General features: G+C 40.3%; 1 protein-coding gene across 1 annotated transcript in view; it reads right to left on the minus strand.

The window, feature by feature from the left end:
• gli2a (GLI family zinc finger 2a) overlaps nt 1–21,150 on the minus strand; it is an 85,808-nt gene that overhangs the window by 30,997 nt on the left and 33,661 nt on the right. Inside the window, exon 3 of the mRNA XM_008286064.1 lies at nt 5,393–5,498. Coding sequence (XP_008284286.1) covers nt 5,393–5,498 — 106 coding nt within the window. The remainder of the gene's footprint in view (nt 1–5,392; nt 5,499–21,150) is intronic.

The raw sequence follows: 21,150 nt of genomic DNA on the forward strand, positions 1-21,150 counted from the left end.
GCATGTACGTTAGACTGCTGGTGGGGCAGACTGCAGTACAATTAGTAGTAGGGAAAAGAAAAATGTTAAAGTTTCGTTTCACATTCTTGCCACTGTTGACCTGATATCAAACAAACAAAAAAAAACAAACGGTGAACAATCTAGAAGCTGGCACCAACTCTTTCTAAAAGTGTGACAACAGAAGCTGAATTTAAGGATTTAGTTTCACCTCTCACACAAATGCGCAAATATCATCATCTGAATATCGTATTGGTCTACAAATAATAAGTGGGTCAGAATGCTTCAAAAAAGTGTGACATTATATATAACAAGCACTTCTTGCAGTGATTGGTTAGAAGTGAAAAAGAGAACTTTTGGAAAAGAAACTGTAAGTGTGCTCTGTATTCCATAGAGCTTTGTTGTTTTGTTTTTTTCTTACAAATTTACTATAACACTTTGTATGAGCTAGTTTAGTGTACTACAACCTTAAAGGTAAAAATATAAACATGCAACCAATGTATCTCTAAAAAGACATTGTTTTAATATATGGGGGTGAATATTTTCATTTTCTTTAAGTTTAATGCCATTTACAAAGTCTTTTGATGACTTTGGAAATCATCCACTTTCCTTACCACAAGATGCTGCCCATCTAACTTGTTCTCAAGGCAAGCTCACATAACCACACTACAACTTCAAGCTCCCTTTCTGTATGCCTCACCTCCTAGCTGACCAACAAGTTAGTATTTGCCTCTCTGGCATTTTCCCTACTGGCTCAGGGTGGGATGAATTATGATGCGACACACTCCCTTCTGTACTTCTGGGCAGCCAAGGCGATCAAGATAAATCACCACACTACTCCACAGGGGACATGCTAAGATCCTGCCTTAGTTGTTTTTGGGGCCTTCATCAGGATGCTGAGGATTTGGACACAACTTGATACCGTACTCCCTGAAAAGCAGGGACTGTGTACAGAGGAGGGGCCTGCATCAGACAATAGGATACAATACTGAAATGAGATGGGATAATACAGAGTGCAATTATCCATTATTCAGCTTTGCTGCTGTCACATACCATTTAGTCTTTTTTGAGTGTAAAAAATTACATTGAGACCATGCAATAAACCGTGAAAATTTCTGGCTATTGATTTGCAACATCCCGTTTGTTTGATTGATAGCTCCCTTGTCCTTTCAGCAGCACATTCCTGTCAGTAACTCAGGGGAGCCTCCAAATTCAAACACTAGCTGTTACGATGAGTAGGAGCTAGAGCCAACAAGAAACAACAGAAGATAACAACATGTCTGTCAAAACCACCAACAACCAATCGGCAGACATAAAAATGAGCCCCCCTTACCTCCCACTCTCCACCAGTCTCCACACCCATTCCCTCTCCATGTTAACCATACCAAAACAATGAAGGGAAAAAACAACATAAACCCAAAAGGCTGATCTGTAAACTGTATTTAATCAACACATTCCGTGCTGTGGGGCTGCGGGCCTTGAACGGGCTGATTGCCTGGTGAGTGGGACCACATCTGTTTGTGTACAGGGGCGGTGTAGGCCACAGCTCTGCCACACAAAAACCTTGGGCATATTTCAACTTTTCAGTGCTGCAATTTGCCCCCCAACTGCTTCCCAAAAAGCATAAATACGGGCTGTGGAATGAGCGGGGGTTCTGTTTTTCTCATCCGTTGCGTTGTCATTGAGGTTCTGGGAACGGAAGGCTGGATTTCGGATGCTAATTACCCGGTCAAACATGCTGGCACAGTGGCTTGCTTTCCTGGCTTGTGGGTTCGCACAGAAGATGCCCGATTCCACAATATGCAGCAAACAACACATAAGTGCTGTATCTAAGTCCAAGTTCTACTGTCATCCCATGAGAAGCTCTTCTTAATCTGTTCCAGAAGCACTTCAGATATGGCATGTTTCTTCTCAGTGGAATTCTAAGTTTGTGAAAGGCAGGGAGACCACAGCCGGAGGGCTGCTACTTTTAAATCCTGGATCGAGCATTTAGAAATGTGCTGAAAAAGACACATGCTCTATGTTTTGACATTGCAACCCTGGGCAATTCATTTAAAACTGATTCATACTGCCCTGAAAACTATTACCCCCAACCACCTGCGTGTATCACAGCTTTTGAATGGAATTAAAGCGGCATCTTCTCCCCTCACAACTCTCCAGGGTCAACAGATTGTAAAAAAGCAGGTGTAAACCTCTTTTAAATATGGTCAGTCCACATGCCACACGAAAAAGCTTGTTTCACCACATCAATTCCCAAAGATATTTGGCTTCTTTAAAAGCCTCAGATCCAGGCTGTCTGAAACCCCCTTTCACAAAATGATAACCAAACAGCATGTAAAATTCCCTGCCATCCCAACTTTTCAGTTGTGGAATTGGGTGCCTCATCTGGCAATTTCTGCAACTTGGCCAGTGTGTGAAAGGAAGGCAGGGTTGGAGTTCTCTCTGAAATCACATATTTTGTTTTTCACACAATTTGTTCTCTGTTCATTTGTACAATTTAAGGCAACACTGGACTTTCCAAATGTACATCTGGCTACACTCACACCCATTAAACTGCAACATGTTGCTGCTTCCCTGAGCTTCTCTGTGCCCCCTTCAGGCCAGTGTCCAGTATAATGCATAAAAGAGTCCTAAATAGTGTTAAGGTAGTCTGAGTATTTACTGTAGCCACAGAGTCACAGCCTCAAATGTATGATGGATTGATCAAACTGTTTCAATACTGTTTTTGCATGCATGGAGCGTGTCACAGTCACGGGTGTACTAGGAGTGGTGAATCACTCCACAAAGAGATTACCTCGGCAGGGATGGTAGCCAAATTTAAAGCAGGGGCGGTTTTGGATTTTTACAGGCACAGTCTTGGAACTTTTGGATTAACACTCACACATTACCATACACCACTAAGGCCATCATAACAACAAAAAAAAACCAGCCATATTCCATGTTAGTTTAGATGGAGAGCCTCACAAAATTACAAAAAACCAAGGTGGCACCTGGGACTCAAAACTACATACGCATAATGTAAACTGATCTTTTGAGTCCTAGGCTGTGTGCCTGTATTGCCAGCCAGGTAACAACAAATTGAGAACTGCAGAATCTGTGTTAGACAACTATGATAGAATGACCTGCATGCCTCATTATGCTACATGCAAACAGGAATGAAGAGTGCTTTCCATGGAGTCAGCGCGATCCTTCAGACAGGAAGTGCAACCCTGACACTCAGCAACCAGCCACTGACGAAGTGCTGCCACCAAGTGCCCTGCGCCGACACCCTGCTCTATTTCTTCAGGATGACACACGGTAATTAGGTGAATTTGGTGCGCGCTGGGGAAAAGACAGCTAGATCAAGGCCTTGATGAATTAGCTGGAACACTCTGTCAGAGTCACATCACATTAATCACAACAAAGCGGGTGCATAGCCACACTTTCCCCTCCTCCGCTCCCTCGCTTTGCTGGTGATGAATAGCTCTGGCCACACTGTGTATCACCTGATCTTGCTGAATTTAAATGTAACAGCACAGTTCTCACAAAACCTCTATTGATCTTATTCCTGGGTTCCCTTCCTGGATTTTAATATTTTAGATAAGCATAGGAAGGCTTTGCAATGTTAAGAAGACCAGACATTTATGGTAATGCTACAATAATAAGTCAGAAAGCAAATTATTGTTTCTTTTTAGGTCAAGTTAGAAGACAAGTTGCAAAACCAGGCACACGCCTAGATTTCTACTAGTTAGTATTTTCCAAACCTTATAAGTTTATGATTTTCCTTCAGAATAAAGAATATTAAAGGATTTGACCTTTATAGGTATTGCTGCAACTCTTTCTTAAGTAAATCATTTATGTATTTCTTTCATCACAGTTTTCTACTAGGCTGTCTCTCTGCAGAGCTGTTCGACTACAGAAAAGTATTTTGGCAGAGCTCCTCACTTTTGGGTGATGCAAGCACCACAGACCTCTCCAAGTCTAAAAACATGACTGTTCAGAGAGAAAATGCTGACAGTCTGTTGTATCGGCACTAATGTCTCTTGTCTCTCTTCATCTTGTTCTCCCTGTTGGTTTGTGCATCTGCCTTTGATGTACCTAAACTTGGATTTCTCGGGGAAGCTCAGAAAAAACAGCTTGCTCTCCAGCTCTGATGATGACAAATATGATGTAGCAGAAGTGAATTCTCAGACAAAACTATGAAAAGTGCCAATTGACAAGTAACACTGAAACATCTATCTGCTTCAGATACTGACTATTTTGGAAAAATCTAATCTGCAAAAACATTGTCTCATTTTTATTTCAAAGAAGTGTCCATCCTCTTGACAAGAGAATCCTATGACTCCTTTATTCAACTTTCAGATTCCATTTTTTTTGGAGAATTCATATTTAAAAATGTTAAACTTAGTTGATCCTTTATATGACTCTGCACTTGGAACAGCTCTTTCTGGAAGCATTCTGTTGTCAGGTTGTCCATCTATCTCATTTCTGTAAATGTGATTTCTCATGAACACCATCAGAGAGTTTCTTCAAATTTGGCACAAATGTCTACTTTGATTAAAAGATGAACTGACTAACTTTGGTTGTCAAAGGTCCTTGTGAGCCTACAAAATGTGCTGTTGGCCATAAGTGAAAAATTGCTGCGCTATTATGAATAACTTTCACACAAATGTCTAACAGGATACAATTATGACATTTTGTATCCAAAAGGTCAAAGGTAGCACCATAACTCATCAACACAAATGGAGACTGACACTTCACGTTTGGTCAAATAGTGATGTGGTGACACTAATTTGGGAGTTCACTTTGAAACTGTGATGACTGTGTAAATCTTCTGCACAGCCGGGTTAAGCATCAATATTTGAAGCATTGTTTATTGATGTAAAGTTCTTTGGGTTGCACTTGATCAAGTTAATATTATAGTTGACTGTAATGGCTACAACTTTGTGTTCAATTAAAATCAGCTTTTATGTGAACACAATTTACACATTACACAAGTCTTGACTGCATATATTTTGTCAGTCTGGACAGACAAAGATGTAAACTGTAACTTGACTGGCTAGCAGAGGCACACACCGACAAAGCTGTAATTCTAGTCTGTTTTATTACCTGCAAACAGGCAGTTTCACAATGTTTTCCCTGGAACTAGCTTTAAGGTTTGAAATCATTGTATTCTGCAATGTCTTATAATATTACTCTACATATGCTTCCTATTTTATATCAGCTTGCATCAACTCTTGATTAAAGCTCTACAATTTACTGAGGAGTACAATCCATCAAAAAAAATTGGATTCATGATGTCTTGTAGATCACTTTATACCCATCCTGGTAATTTGATTAATGTTTTGTTGCATCTGATGACTTTAATATCAGAGGTCACCATGAATAATTTAATTCAGAAGAAACAGACACTTACCCATGCATTGTGTGGAGGGGGTGTGGCTCATAATGGTAACGCCCCTCATGGTGCCTCATGTCGATTGGGATGGGTGTATGAAAAGTAGGGAAAAGGTGGTGGGTACCTGTAAGTAAATAAAGAGAGAGACAAGTTATAGCATTGAGAACAGCCTTTTGTAGTGTAACTTCAGACAGTTAAATATTATATAGCTGAAATATAGTTGCTGACTGGTGCTTGCAATGCAGTTTGAGAAGCAACTCTACCATTTTTAGGTTCCCGTAATCTGCCAGTAATTGAAACCTTATACACTGTCTGTGGCTTTTGCCCCAAGAACTGTCTGTTCATTAACGACTCTGTCCAATAAGACCAACGCAGGTTTTACACAACCATGACTGTTGTTTTTATGTGTCAGACAAAGAATGCACAAAGCCACCATTTCCTGCAATAAATGGTGTGTTGGCTTAAGGGAAGTCTCATTAGAACAACACAGCCGATTTATTAAATTACTGTTATTAGAGCAGATGAGTAAGCTACAGTATTGTCTTGATTTAAAGAGGAAAGCTCTGATCGTAAGCAAATGGCCTACTAATTCTTCAAAAGTTTCAGATATTTGATTCAGAAAAATAAAACAGAATTTAGAATGGCTTTCCAGACACAAAAAATTGGAAAAGTGGTCTAAAATTAAGCTGTGTAGGCGTTCACTGTGGGGCACAGAGACAGAGAGCATGGAGCAGAGCAGCTCCCTTCAGTTAATCCAGGGTTACAGTTAGGATTCTGTGGCTGTACATGGTCCAGTAAGCCTGGGACCATAAAGGTTAAAGGTCAAAGCTCAGTGTGAACTGATCATTATTCTGAGAGGAACACTAGCTTTGGGTGTCAAGAGAGAAATTAGTGGATGTTTTTATACCAAGTTGATACCAACACGCCATAATCAAACATATCGAGATGGTTTAAAGTCTCTCTGTGGTTGTTAATTTAACCCCTGAAAACTCGTCATTGTGTATTAAAAGTGCATATGTAAAGGTTTTTCCCATTAAAATAATTGCCTCATGCCTTAAAATGTCTTACATGTAACTCTACACCGTCGTTTCCTCTAGAATGTGCAGATTTTAAAGTCTCCACCTCTATCTCCACCCACCCCTCCCCACTCGCTGCAGCTCAGCACACCAACTCATGTTAAAACACTGTGAAACTACTCTACACTAGACAATGGCGAGTTGTAACATTGGAGTAGCTCAAAAACTAAATCTGAAGAATACTGATACCAAAAACTTGACCACATAAGCTGAAAAGATTGATTCCTTAAGCCAGTTATGCATGAAAACCTCAAAGTCCAGAAAAAAATAGTTATTTCTGTTTATAAAACCCCAATATGGACACATTAACAATGTGAAAAACTTACCCATAGGGTATTTTCAAACCAGTCATTTAGCACAATGTTTATCAATAGTATATCAACAGTAATATAGTCAATACAGCAACAAAATCCTCCTGAGTTTCAATCACTAAACATTTTGAATCAGTTCTGGTTTACATGGTTTTTCAAAGTCTATACCTTATTTTCTTTGTGTTTTCGTCACTTTTTTTTCAAGAAAGGGACTAGTTATGTCTTTTCAGCCACTGACAGGATTTTAATATGAAACATTTGAGCAGAAATGTTTGTGTTTCACTGACAGGTATAGGAAAAAACACAAAATGTAAGCAACTGCAAATAATTAGTTGATGAAACATGACTTCTGTTAAAAAAAAGAAACTCAGAGCAACAGTGTGCTGGGTTTGAATATTGTACATGGTAGCAGAATGGAAATAATATGGCAATTATCAGGCCAAGATATGACAGGGGAAATGCAGTTGCATGAAAGATCATTGTTTGAAAAGAAAGTGTTCTGCATTATGCGTTTCACTACATCCTATTAAAATACATAGTAATGATGATATCCTTTGGATTTTCTTTTTATGCTTATATTCGTAAAAACACCATCATGTTTAGGATGTGCCTTAGGTATCCTAATTCACTCCAGCCAGCAATGTGAAAACAAGGTGTAACAGGACTCTGTGCCTGTAGGCTACAGCAGACTGCTGGATGTTGTTTTTAGGTGATGCCAGTAACAAAGACAGACATCACTGCTACTTAACCCTGATTGAGCCTTTTGTTACTGGGACTGGGGCAATCATCATGACGTTGTACCATCTTGTTCTAAGTTAATTCTGGTGGGATTACATATGACTGGGGAGGGAGAGATTCCCTGAAGGCAGCTGTGAACTGTGAAACATTTGACTGGTGTGGACTTTGTTTAAGAACAAGCATTACCTGTCAATGATTGTTTTCCCTTTGAGAACTCAGTTGCCGGATGGGACTGGCATTACTGTAACATTGCCATAACAACATTTACTGAAATGAACGGTCTAAGACAAGGACTGTTCAGTTATATTTTTGTGAAAAAATTTGGGAAGATATTTCCTCTATTTTTTATTTTTAGATCTAACATGTTGCTTTTTTCTGCTGTTTAGTTAAGTTAAAGAAGAACACACTACCCTATGAAACTCCTGCATCTTAAAATTTTTTCTCAAAACAACATTAGTGTTACCAGAAGACTGCTCTCTTTAAAATATACTGTGATAATTCATGTAGGAATATACATTTCAGAAATGACAGACTTAACAGATTTGCATAGCAAATAATGCATATCTTAAAACTTTAGCAAAAATCCCTCGATGTCTGAAGGCATGATTAGCAGACAGACAGTTGAACTGGACGCACAAGGAGGAGCGAGAACTGACTGTGAAGACAAAATGAGTTGTAAAAAGCTGTCTGGTGCCTCCTCTTGCCTTTGAGCTTAGAAGGCCAAGGGCTCTGTGTTTCCATCAAAATCTATGCTGCTGGATCTCAGCCAATGACCCTCCCTCGCTTTTGTGTGAAAGACAGACGGCCAATTCCGAGTCAACTTGTGTGTTACAAAGCCAAAAGAGGCACCCAGTAAATGAGTGAGAGGGAGTGAGAGCTGGGAAAAGGAGTTTGAGCTTTGTTTCACAAGTGGAGCCAGAAGTTCGGGCTTTGTCTGAGAGGTGCCCCCTGCTTGTGCTGCCTGGCACATCTCTGGTGGAGAGGGTAGGGAGGGCACAAGACAAGGAGACTACACTGCGGCAAAGACAGCAAGGTTGTGCTGGAAATCAGCCAATTTGACGAGTTGATCATTAAACTCATATTCTATAATGTTTTACTGTCCACAGATTGTGCTTTCATTTAAAAAAAAAAAGAAAAGAAAAAAGAAATAATGGTCCGTCCATTAATTAAACACACAAATTCTCTAAAACAGACAGTGCCAAGCAGAAGCTCAGAGGCTGAATCCTCCCCCTGCCTCCTCCCAGGTTGGTGCTGCTGGATGTGGGGTGATAAGGGCTGAGCAGCACCTTCCATCACCCAGACAGCTGCATTGTTTTCTGGGCTGTAGGGACAACTACCGACAGGTACAGGACTGGGATACAAGACTGGGATTCACATGCCTCAGTTTCTTGATTAACTGCCCATCTGTCCCCCTTGGGTGTGTTTGCATGTGGGGTCACTCCACCCTGGGTTTCATATATCCAAAACAGTGTGGCAGACATTAGCACAACTTGTTTCAAGTGCAACGTGCCATTAAGACGGAGAATAAAATGGTCACCATGACAACTTTTTGGGGTTGCAAAATCTTGTCTTACACTATAAAACGACACACCACTGAGCAGTGTTTTTAGGTCAGAATGACAGATCTACACACAAAGGCAGTTCCTGAGCCCTGTTTCATTCACTGAAAACAGCGGATGCTCCCTGATTTTATTGCATTGCTTTTTCTGATAATGACGCCTGCACAGTCAGATATTTAAGATAAGTTTGATATCATAAGTGTAATGTCTTTTGAGTCTGTCATAGTGTAGATTTGTTGATGCATATAAGCACATAGTGTACCTCACAGTATTCATGCATGCAGCACACAGACCTTGGGATGAGTGGTTTATTTTTTCTTAAGGCCCATTGAATCTTTGTCATTTTCAGTAAATGTGCTGCAATGCAGTGAGGGGCTTTTGTTTGTGCAATCTTATATCATGAATCAATCCAGTCCACAGAGACTTTTAACCACTGGTTGTTTTGAAGCACCATATCTGCTCCAATCTCTCATAAGGTGTTTCTTATCAGACTGAACATATCTTTGCCCCCAATCCCCCATAATGATGCTCTAAACATGCCAAAAGTTCTGCCAAGCAGCAGGAGGAGCCCCACATCTTCTCCTCCTTTTTAGTTTGCATGTTAAAGCTCCGTTTTGATCTCTCACTAAAGACAATGCCAGGTGTTCAATGTTAACAAAAGCCCTTTGGAGTCTCATGACTCAGGGAAAGAAGACAGAAAAGCACCGTCTCATTATGTCCAAATGAAGCCCCAGTTCAGGACCATGCTGAAGTGGAGAGTGGAGTGGGCTCACAGTTTCGAGGAAATACTCAATGATAATAATAATACCCTGAGAGGACAGGCCGAGCCAGGAATAATTTTCAGGGAGAAAAAAAAAGCATTTGTTGTGCTTTGACAGAAAGGGGCAGTGAGTAAGAGAGAGAGAGAGAGAGAGAGAGAGAGAGAGAGAGAGAGAGAGAGAGAGAGAGAGAGCAAAAGAGAGGGAAGCACATAGGGAAAGAAGGAAGCGAAGAGTAGAGGAGTAGGAGAGGTGGGGGTGCTCAATTCAGACAGGAAATTCCACCAGAAAAAGTTGGCCTTGGTCCTAACTACACAGCACCGTGCCAATGGCTATACACAAATGCTCATGTGCTTGCATACACACTCACACTCACAATTACACAGACAGACACTGATTTGTTCTACAGTTCAGTCTCAGTAAGCAACCATCTGAGACTGAGACTGAGACAAACACAAACGTGTTACTTGGAGGTTGAACAGAGATGCCTTTTTTAAAAACACACACACACCTACACACACTAACACACACACACACACACAAAACACACTGCAGCAAGTGCTATGCCCAAGGTTAATAAAAAAGTGTGTGTTTAGCCTAATCCGGGAATCCTGCACTACACACACAACATGAAACCTGCAGGTTTAGTTTGCAAGACGTTGCTTCCTCTAGGGCAGTACATGGACGAGCGATGGCGACAGAGGGATTAGAGGCTTACAGGAAAGCACGGAACCACTGCCATCTATGAAAGGAAGTCTTAACAGGGTGGCTCTTTACTTTTAACAGCCCTCAGGGAGGGTAAAATGATACCTTTTTTATTGATACGGGGATTTTGGGCAGAAGGTGGATTACGCCAATGGTCTCCGTAATGACACAAGATGGTTTGAGCGGAAATTCATTAGTCCCTGTGAACTCCTGCTAAGTCTGTATATGTTATGATCCACACATCAAACACTCACTGCCTGGAAACTAAAAGTTGGTTTCCAGAGGTTTGGAGTCAGCACAGTAAAGAAGACATTGTGATGGGACCTTGAAACGTTTTTTAACGGCAGATTAGAAATCAGATGTTTCTATTTCTGAACTGAAATGTGTCCACAGTACATGGCTTAAAAACCAAATCAAACTCAAATGCGAACAAAATGGGCATGGGTAAAGGCTGAGATTTCTTTTATTCGATTAGATAGTCTTTACTGCTAAACTCAGACTGTTCTGCCACTCAGGTTTAGATAAAATGTAACAGCTGAAATTTTATGGTTTTATTCTTTAATCTAAAAACATATAGAGTTTTTATAAAATCATGTTTGTGCTTCTCGCAGTAAGGTAAAAAGAACACTGTTGTGCTAACCAACAAACACACTTTTGATGTAACATTGCCTTAACAAAATGATGATGCAATAAGACTCTTGAAAAGACTTGCCTATTTAGTATTCCAACAGACATTGAACAACACTGGCATTTGATTTGGATTTGTGTCGAACATTGACTCTCCTTTAGCTTTGTTTTGGTCTCCACCAACTCTTGAGAAATATAGCTGGACTTTACAGTTACTGTGTTTGCTTAGTGTGTAGTAAGTTTGTTGGATGTTTTGCTAAAAAGAGACTGAAACAAAACAGTAAAATTAAGGTGCTGTTAAAACAAAAACAATTAGCTGAAAGATGCTACAATGCTAAAAAGGAAAACTTTTGAGTTGATCACTAAAGACACATACATATGAACAATTGATTATTACAGTTTTTTTGTGCAGTGTGTTTTGTGACATTTATGAAAAAGACTGTTTTATAATGAGCTTTTTCCATATGAGTGAGTGTGAGATTAAAATCTTAGCACATGAATTGCTATCAGGGCCTTGGGCTGATGTTTATATCTCATTGTCATGACACCCACATCCCTCCTACCCCCCAGATGTGTTGTATCATCTTGCAGAGCTGTTGTTCAGCCGCCCAGGCCTCTGCTACCTCCGTTCCTGTCCCGGCATGTTTACAGATCCACTCAGACCCAGCTGGCTTCTCTCCTTTGCGATTAGTCTATGTCAGATCTGCACGCCTGCCTCAGCCAATCACTCCTTATTCCCAGCATCAACCCCACGAACCCACCACCACTATGATCCATCACCTGGGCTACAAGGTGCTGCACTACTTCCCCTAATTGTTCTAAAGACTGAGTGCTACTAAGACCTTATCTCACCTGGGTTGCCATTAGCGAGTGTTACTAACATCTATTCAGTGTAAAATAGGTGCCAAGGGGAACAGACCAAGGAGAGTTGTACTTCTGTCAGGCACCTTCACCTTCAACTGTTAAAATCTTTTGTTTTGGTTTGTTTAAAAATCACCAACAAAATTTTAAGCCAACTCCCCACTGAGACCTATACTCAACTAAAAACACAACAATTAGAGATATAAAATTTTCATTTGGGAAGTTGAAATATATTCACTGGTGTCCAGAAGAGGCACCTTTTGATCATTGCCTAACGACTGACATGCAGTTCATTTAGCAGTTCTGGGTGTATCCTGTGCGCTAGTAATGTGCAGGCAGCTTGGCTTAGTGCGCCTCTCCCTGTGGCAGGCAGTGGGCCTCTCTGTGAAGACTGATGAGGTGTCAGGATAATCAGCTTCCCATGCAGACGTCTGATTTATTGCCTGGCCACTATAGAGCACAGGTGTGAGGCTGATCAAGTAATTAATGCGCCGGGTTTGTGATTGTTGCGGGGATGGTAAGGAAAAGTAGTGGCGAGGAGGATGCAAGGTAAAACAGGATAGGCCCGGCTGGAAGAGTTTTCACTGTGCTGTAAATGTGCAGACCACTGAGTGGAGTGATACTTGACATGTTCAGTTGCCACAGTCACCTCTCTTCTTAATGTGAGAGTTCATCATTCTGTTTCTCCTTCTCTCAGGTCTGAGTAGCATTTGCTTGCTCGCTTCTGGCAACTGCAAACGCACCAATCAAGCAAAGTCACTTCAAACGGCGGGAACTCAGAGCTTTCCTCTGTCTCCCGTGAGCCCTTTAACCTCTCAGACACAGCTGACGGAGAAGCTGCCAGCTCACACAAAGAGCGTCCTCAGCGCCCTATGACGGCATCTTTAGCGCAACCTCAGCACTCCCCCTCCCTGACTCGTAAACAGGGCATTTTTTACTTTAAATAAAAGAAGAAGGGAACAGCAGAGGAAGTACCCAAAACAGCACACAATGTGTGGGAGAAGGAGGCTGCGTACATCAATCTAAAGCCGTCTCAGCTGGGGGTCACCCTGAGGTGAGGCACCCTCCCGGGGAGCCTGCTCTCTGGGCCTGAGCAAGAGACTGGGGAGGATCTCCTGTACGGACCGGGTCTGGTCTCCATCAAACTGCCATACTGAATCTGTTAGATGTGTCTGGGAGGCTCACAGAGTGATACACAACATTTTCCCCTTTTAGCAGTGAAGACACAAGTGTTGTTTATGACACGGATGGACATTAGCTTAAAAAGGCCAGTGGTACATTCTTGTAAGGCAAAAAAATTGGGTTTAAGATCATTTTTGTCCATACAAATGTTTTTACTCATCAGGTTTTATTAAATAAACAACTGATATCCATTAGTTTCATAGTGACATTAATGGCAGCAAAGTTTACAAGAGCTCTAAAAACATGTGGTTCATCTCACTCTTAACTGCAGGATGCTTTGTCTTTATGTGTGCTGGCATTACAATGCTGATCAGTTCTCAGTATTCTAAAAGTCTGCTGGTAAGTGAAAATAAAATGTGTCCACATATTTTTGCAATGAAATTTGAATCTGTGAATGACAGCCTTTTATTTTATTATATTAAACAAAACTAATACATATTTATTTATGATCTATTTAACTCTTTGCAACATTTGAATCACAGCTAAACTTTCTTTGAAAAACTTCACACATCCCCCGAGTATAATAATTCTAAAGAGTTAAGATTTTGAAGGAACTGAGACCAACATAGCTGAGGGTTGGCGGTGTTCATAACAGGGCAGAGCATCTTAAGTGCAGGCCCCTGCACTCTCAGGTCAAATATCCCGATAAGATAAAACATTAAGACTGTGCTGTTTATATACACTCACAGAGACATGCAGGATCTCATAAACCCCCTTCTTGTCTGGCCTCTTTCTTCGGGGCAGGATTCAGCCTGGAAACTCTGGGAATTGGTTTTAAAGCACTAACAAGAAACAGCTGTGGAGCAGGTCAGAGGGCCTCCAACCAAATGGATTGGTTCTCAGGTGATTTTTTTCTCCTCCCCAGTCTGATATTGCTGCCATGGTCTTTTCTTTTGTGAGGTGGCCCTCATTGTAAGGTCCACATTTTTTTCAAGGAAAAAAGTTGACTGTGGTTGTCATATATGTCATATATATATATATAATAAATGGATTATTGGATTCTCTGTTCTTTGTTTAAAGTTTGTAAGGTCTTCACTATGTGAAGTGCGATGAGATGATATGTGTTGTGAATTGGCGCTACACAAATAAAACTGAATTAAATTGACTATTAAATTACTTGGATTTATCGGGGCACACAAACACAAAGTTGAATGAGATATCTGTTGTAAAAATATGATCTGAGTTGAACTAAGCTGAATATTAAAAATAGAATTATATTCAAATTTATATATATATTTTTAATCATGTAACAGAAACTTGTGGTGAAAACCTACAGTGTAAAGTCTACCATGCAAAGGTTTTTCTAAGCTTTAAACTAAGGCATTCTTGCTGACTTCTTTTCCATCTGGTGTTGTGTCAGCGAGCTGGTCTCAGTAAATATACGACTCCTGACTCATCAAAGCGACAGCCACAAGCCTGACATCCACACACAGAAGGACAGAGGACTAACGTACAACCCAACGTCATTTAAAAGCCTGACAGCCTGATAAAAATCCTGGGGAGACAGCACCCACTTATCCCTCTAGTTCTTTGACATGAGGCTCTTCTTTGAATCGTCTTGAGTTTTTTACAGAACCGAAGAAGGGAAGAAATCTCACGGCTCAGTATGGAATACCCTGTGATCTGAAAAGGGGAAGAGAGAGTGAATAAAAACAACTACTTTTTTAAACATAAAATACATTTTATTAATTGATCTGTTTGTTGGTGCAGTTTAAATTTGTGTTGGAGGAGGTTTGAATGAATACACAGGCAATGATGCTGGTTACTGGTAAATATAACCGCAATCACTTTCTCTTCCCTTCTCTTGTGATTCCTTTAAAAAATAATAAACAAAACAACCTTGTGCTAGGCAAACAAACAAGAGTAAAGGAGGAAGTAAAGAGTTTAGGTTGATGCAGTGATAAGCAAAGAGGAAAAGAAAAAGGAAGAAGGGGAGGTTATGAATTATTAAGGGCACAACCTCTGGGATGTGCAAGGTCACCAAACATGTGTTTTGAATGCTTCTCTGCCTTGGGGTGACAACATTTCTAAAGCGACGTTATACTTGAAAATCTTATCTCAAGTTAGATCTTGATGTATAGTAAGACTGTCTTTTCTAAAAAAAATAAAGTAAAATAAATTGTGCACGTTATTTCTTATTCAGGACCACTTGTGAAGCCCTCTGTGTGTTTTAGAAAGTTTTTTTTTCTCCATATGGAGAATTCTGTACACTAACAGTGTTGGATGCAGTAATTGTTAACTCATTCCCTGCAAAGAAGATCTCTCTCCTTCCTGCAGCCACCTTTGGCAGGAAGGATGGTGCTGTGAAACTGATCAAACAGCAAAGCAGCATTTGCATATTCTGGTTGTTCTGTAGCCTTGAGGGCCAATGATATGTTTACTTGGAAGTCAAATAAACATGGGGCCCCATGAGCAACACACGTCGCTTTCATCAGGCCTCCACTGCCAATAGGGTCAAACCATTTAAAAAGGACATGAGTTTGCGACTTTGAAAAAGAAAAGAAGCCTGATCCACATTAATCTACATGTCTGTCTTCATTAGATCATATGTAGGCAAATGGAAAGTCCATTGAGGAAAGTGATGGAAAGCTTAAGTCAGAGAGGAAATAGCAAACACAGAAAACAGTTACCCCATGGGGGAAATGACACATGAATTTGTGTACAAATCAAGGAAAGTTTGCTTTTTTCTGCTTACTTGAAATCCTGAGCAACTTTGATCGAGTTTGCTGCATGTGTTTGTGCGCACATGACTGTAATGTGAACGTGGTTTTTGACAATTGACAGCAGGGCAGATGAGGGCTCTGAAAGCTCCAGAGACAAGAGCGAGTGGCCAGGACATTACTCAGCAACAACAAACAACAGCCCTCAAGATAAGGAATCATTTGTCACCGGAGCCGCACTGACAAAGAGCATGCATTGTGTGATAAAATTAGCCAACATGCTGCTTCCCTTGTGTGACACCACGAGAGTTGAGTCACCCTGAGGTATGTCTGTGGGGGAATCTCCTTTATCTGACAAACACTTTTATGGACACGGTCAGGAAGGGCCCTCAATCATGAGGAAGTTACTTTGCAATTTTGCGGCATAACTTTAATTCATAAGGGTTTTGCTTTGTGCTGGAAAATAGCAAAGCTTTTTCAATATTATGACAAAATAATAGATAAATGCCTTGCTCAAAAGCACTTTAGTAGACACTCCTGAATAAAGAGTGACTTTCCAGCAGATTTTCCTAGAAGGCCTGGAGATTCAAATCAGCAATGTTTAATAACACCAATAAAAAAATTGTATAAATGAAAAATAAAAACAACAACCGCGTTTATTGATACTTCTCCTAAAACTACTATGCAAAATTGCACCCTTTGTTGTGCGTAATCAGGTACTGTACTATATGTCTGCTGTGTAACACAGGCAGCAGCAGCCAGAGCCAAGCTGAAATAGTTAATAGGACTGCACACAGCCCTCAGTGTGCAGTGAGCATCCTTGCTTACCAAGAGTCAGCTACTGCCTCGCTAAGTTTTGTTCAAACAATTGTCAAAAAAAACACTTCTTCAACTATGTGAACTCAAGAACTGACAGGACTCCATTATGACACTGATTTAAGTCACATCATGTACAGAACTTTATTATAATCTACATTTGAAAATAGTCAAAGAGCGACTTTTTAAAACTGAGGAACTCGTTTTGAGTTTTATTACGATGTACTTCTGATCAACTGCAACTGTCAACCGATTACACTAATTTGACAGCTGTAATTACAAGCTATTCTGCAGATTATGATGCTGAAGACATACAATCAGCTTTAAAACAATCTAATACATTTTATTTATTTATTTGTAAGCGCCTTTCAGAGCACTCAAGGACACTTTACAAGAAGAGTAAAAACAACAAAAACAACAAATAGCAACAATAACAGCAGATAAAAAACATCACAGAAGAAAATAAAGCTGGATGAGCAAATTACAGGGAGAGGGCAGTTCTAAACAGATGGATTTTGTGTTTGGATTTGAAGAGAGGCAGTGAATCGGTACTACGAACATCTGATGGCAGTGAGGGGCTGCAAGGTGGCTCGGTGGTTAGCACCGTTGCCTTGCAGCAAGAAGATTCACCGGTTCGCCTGGGATCTTTCTGCGTGGAGCTTGTGTGTTCTCCCCGTGCATGGGTTCTCTCCAGGTTCTCTGGCTTCCTCCCACAGAAGACATGTTGAGGGTAATTGGTGATTCTACATTGTCCATAGGTGTGAATGTGAGTGTGCTTGGTTGTCTGTCTCTAAGTGTAGCCCTGTGATGGACTGGCGACCTGTCCAGGGTGTCCCCTGCCTTCACCCTGAGTCAGTTGGACTATGTAAAGCCAATGGAGGATAATCTATGGAGGAGGATGAAGTGGGAGATGGTATCAAAGGCCACACTCGTGTCAAGGAGCACGAGCATGGAGAGTAACCCGGAATCCACTGCCATTAGAAGGTCTATTGTGATTTTAATGAGAGCCGTCTCAGTACTGTGACGGGGACGGAAGCCGGACTGAAATTGCTCATAGAGTTATGGGTTAGGTGGTTGTGAAGTTGAGCGATGACAGTTTTTTCAAGTATTTTGGAAATGAAGGGTAGGTTGGAAATGGGGTGAAGGTTATTGTAATCATTGGGATCTGAGCCTGTTTTTTTCAATGATGGGGTGACTGCAGCAGTTTTGAAGAGGGTGGGAACAGTTCCAGTGGAGAGTGAGGAGTGAATGATGGCAGTAATGAAGGGGAGCAGAGAGGGAATGCAGGATTTTACAAGAGCTGTGGGGAGAGGGTCGAGTTGGCATGTGGATGGTTTGGATGTACGGACCACTTGGGAGATATTGGAGGCATCAGGGAGTTGGAAACTGGATAATGGCTGGCGGGGGGGAGGGAATCATGTCATTTTTTTAAAAAAACATTAACCTGCCCAACAAGATATAAATTAAAAAGTAGTTGAGCTCAGCCATCTGTGCAGACCATCTACCACAATACAATCCCATTCACAAGTTAATAAATCAGTCTAAAGCTATACTACGTGTGATAACGTTAGCTGTACTTCGGTGACATTTTTGCTGACTATTTTTCTGGACATTCCCTTCAGTAAGAATACAAATGCAGGAACTTCACTTGGAGAGGGTTGTTATAAATTGTGTTTTTGTTACTTATACACAAGTAAAGGATATTGCATTAGATCAGGCAAAGCACTTACATCACTTGACTGGCATCACCTGCTTCATTCATGCTTCGTGGTTAGTGGCTCATTCTTCAGTTCTTATTTAATCATGAGCAACTTTACACTGATGTCATGTATAACCCTTTCCCTTTTTCTAAACTCATTCTAGTTGCTGCAGCCATAAAGAAGATGCTGGTGTGATGTGTCCCAGCCTTAGTATCTGTCTGTATTTTTGGGGTAGTAAACTTGTAAATTAGGATTTGGTATTCATGTATGGGTTGGCTAAGTAGGTATTACTCCTTGCAGTTGAACTCCTATTTTGCTGCTCGACTATTTGCCTCAAAGAGAAGAGCCTTTCTTGCCAACTGTATAATCATTTGCTATAAATGGACAACTCTTTGATACAAGTGTCTTTGACTGAATGGTGCTACATTCTCTCAAGAGCACAATTCAACTGTAAAATTCAATGGATTTCTGTGTCTCAATAGAACTCTGTTACAAATGTCCTAATTTATGATAATTAGTTGATTGGGGCATTGACAGGATATAGATAGACCATTCCTGCTTCACATCAGGAAAATAATTTGCCTATAAGTGCCCCATGTCTTTCACAGTGTTCAGGAGGTCCATTAGTGACGACAAAAGATCTATCTGTCATAATAGAGACTTTAATTTGCTGATGAAACAATTCATGACAGGTGAAATTGCTCTTCTGAAGATCTCAATTGGAATGTAAAACCTTCAAGTTAAGTCTGCCTTCACAGCTTCAACTGTTCATATTGAACAAGTAAAAATCCTAAATTTTGCATTGATCCATTGGATTCCTATTGGCTCATAGTATACTTTCACCCAGCATCTGGACTGTATTGTGTGTCTAAACTGCACACATGTGGCCTACAATGTTTGAGTGAATATGTCAAAACATGTAAATGTCAAAATAAGAGTCCAGTTCCACATTGATGAAAATGATCAAAACATTAAAGGGTACTTTGGGGGAGAGCTGCTGATGACAGTGATACAATGAAGCAGTTGAAAACGTAGCTAAAGCATGCAGGTTCTGATTAAGGCCTGAACTCTCTACATCCCTTGTCGCCATGTAACTTAAAACTACTGGAGATGTAGGCGACTGGGCTGTGATTACAAGGATAAAGGCCTCATTTGTAAAATGATTGAAAGCACACACACAAAAAAATAAAATAAAAATCAAGACAAAGTTGTCATTCATGAAGCAGTCATTTCAGAATTACAGAAGACTTTTTTCCCCAGTACAAAGCACTAAATTTGAAAGATACATTTAGTTTCAAATGCTATTCAATGTTTTTTTTATTTTTTTCTTAAGGGTTCCTCATACAACAGTATTTCCAAGCTGTGGTGAGAACTACTTATCCAGTGTTAAGCCACTTCATGTTATAATAATGTTTTAGTGTCATTTCAGCTTGGGCTTGGACTTGACTTATATAACTTGAATAACTGTGGGCACAGAGTTTAAAAGATGAGGGCACGTATATGCACAGGGTGGATGTAACTAAAAATATGGAAATAATAAGGAAATGTGGGATTCATTGTTTTTGGAATTCAACCTATATTAGGTTAATAGTAGGTCAGTATAACTGTTCTTCTGCTGCTCTAATTTTTGACTATGTTCTCTTTCTAAGTCCTTCAACTTCATGGAAAGACAACACTAAATACCCTGTTCAAGACTGACATCATTATTTGTGACATCGATGTCGAATGCTTTGAATCTGTGCCAAAATACCATGATCCATAAAACCAAATCATTTATGTTCCTAATTATTAAATCAGTACTGCATGGCAATAACACACTCTCTTTTCTGTATTCATCCTAAAGAGTTTTGACTGCAAACTTCTGGACTACATAGAAGCACTCTGTCACTGAGCATCTAGACTGAATCACTAGCAGAGAGGTTCTATCAACATACAAAACCAAACAATTGGGGAACAAATGGTGGGATTTCATTAAACCTTGATGTTTTGGAGGGCTAGAATAAGATCCCCAAATGTAAGAGAGTTTTAAATGTGATGTCAGTCTTAGTGACAGCACAACTGAGCAGTGACATAGTGAAACAATTACAGTGTGGACTCATGCCAAACTCCAGACTCCAGACCAAATCCAGGGTACAGTCTTGTACACTTATCTTGACTCTATTAAAAAAAAAAAAATTCCAGGTCTAAATTCCATTTACTAAGTAGAACGTGTTATGTTATATTATTTTATACCTTAAAGAATTCATGCCCAGCTTTTATGCAAAAACAAATGAAACAAGTACAGACTGACGCATAATACATTTCTTTTACCATTTAGCTTGGTTTTCCGTTCATCAGAAACAAACAAACAAAAAACATCTGGCTCCTAAGGTTGGAGATTGTCTTCTTCGAGTTTGGCCATTGTGGCTTTTGTTTTTGCAAGGCCTTGATTAGAAAGCCTTTTCTTTCTGCCCTGCTTCAAAGCCCCAATCTAAGACCACATTGAAGTTTTAACAATCCCTGCCTGGCTCTTGATAATGATCCACATGTGGCACAGTCGTGATCTTCATCAACCAACTCTTGTTCTTTTGGTGGGAAAAGGGTGCCACATGTTGCCACTGTATTATTCCTAATCTTTTCTTTACATGCACCACATTAAGGTCTCACAACAAACGCCATGTGAAGTTCCACTGTATGCTGTGGTTTGGGAGAGTGGGGAATGAATCATGACTCTGGCAAAAGTTATAAAGACTGTGGTGATTTTGGCAGCATCAAATATCTCCAGTGTTTTTCTTTTTCACTAA

Source organism: Stegastes partitus, unplaced genomic scaffold (genome assembly GCF_000690725.1).
Source record: "Stegastes partitus isolate 25-593 unplaced genomic scaffold, Stegastes_partitus-1.0.2 Scaffold429, whole genome shotgun sequence".
NCBI classification, from domain to species: domain Eukaryota; kingdom Metazoa; phylum Chordata; class Actinopteri; family Pomacentridae; genus Stegastes; species Stegastes partitus.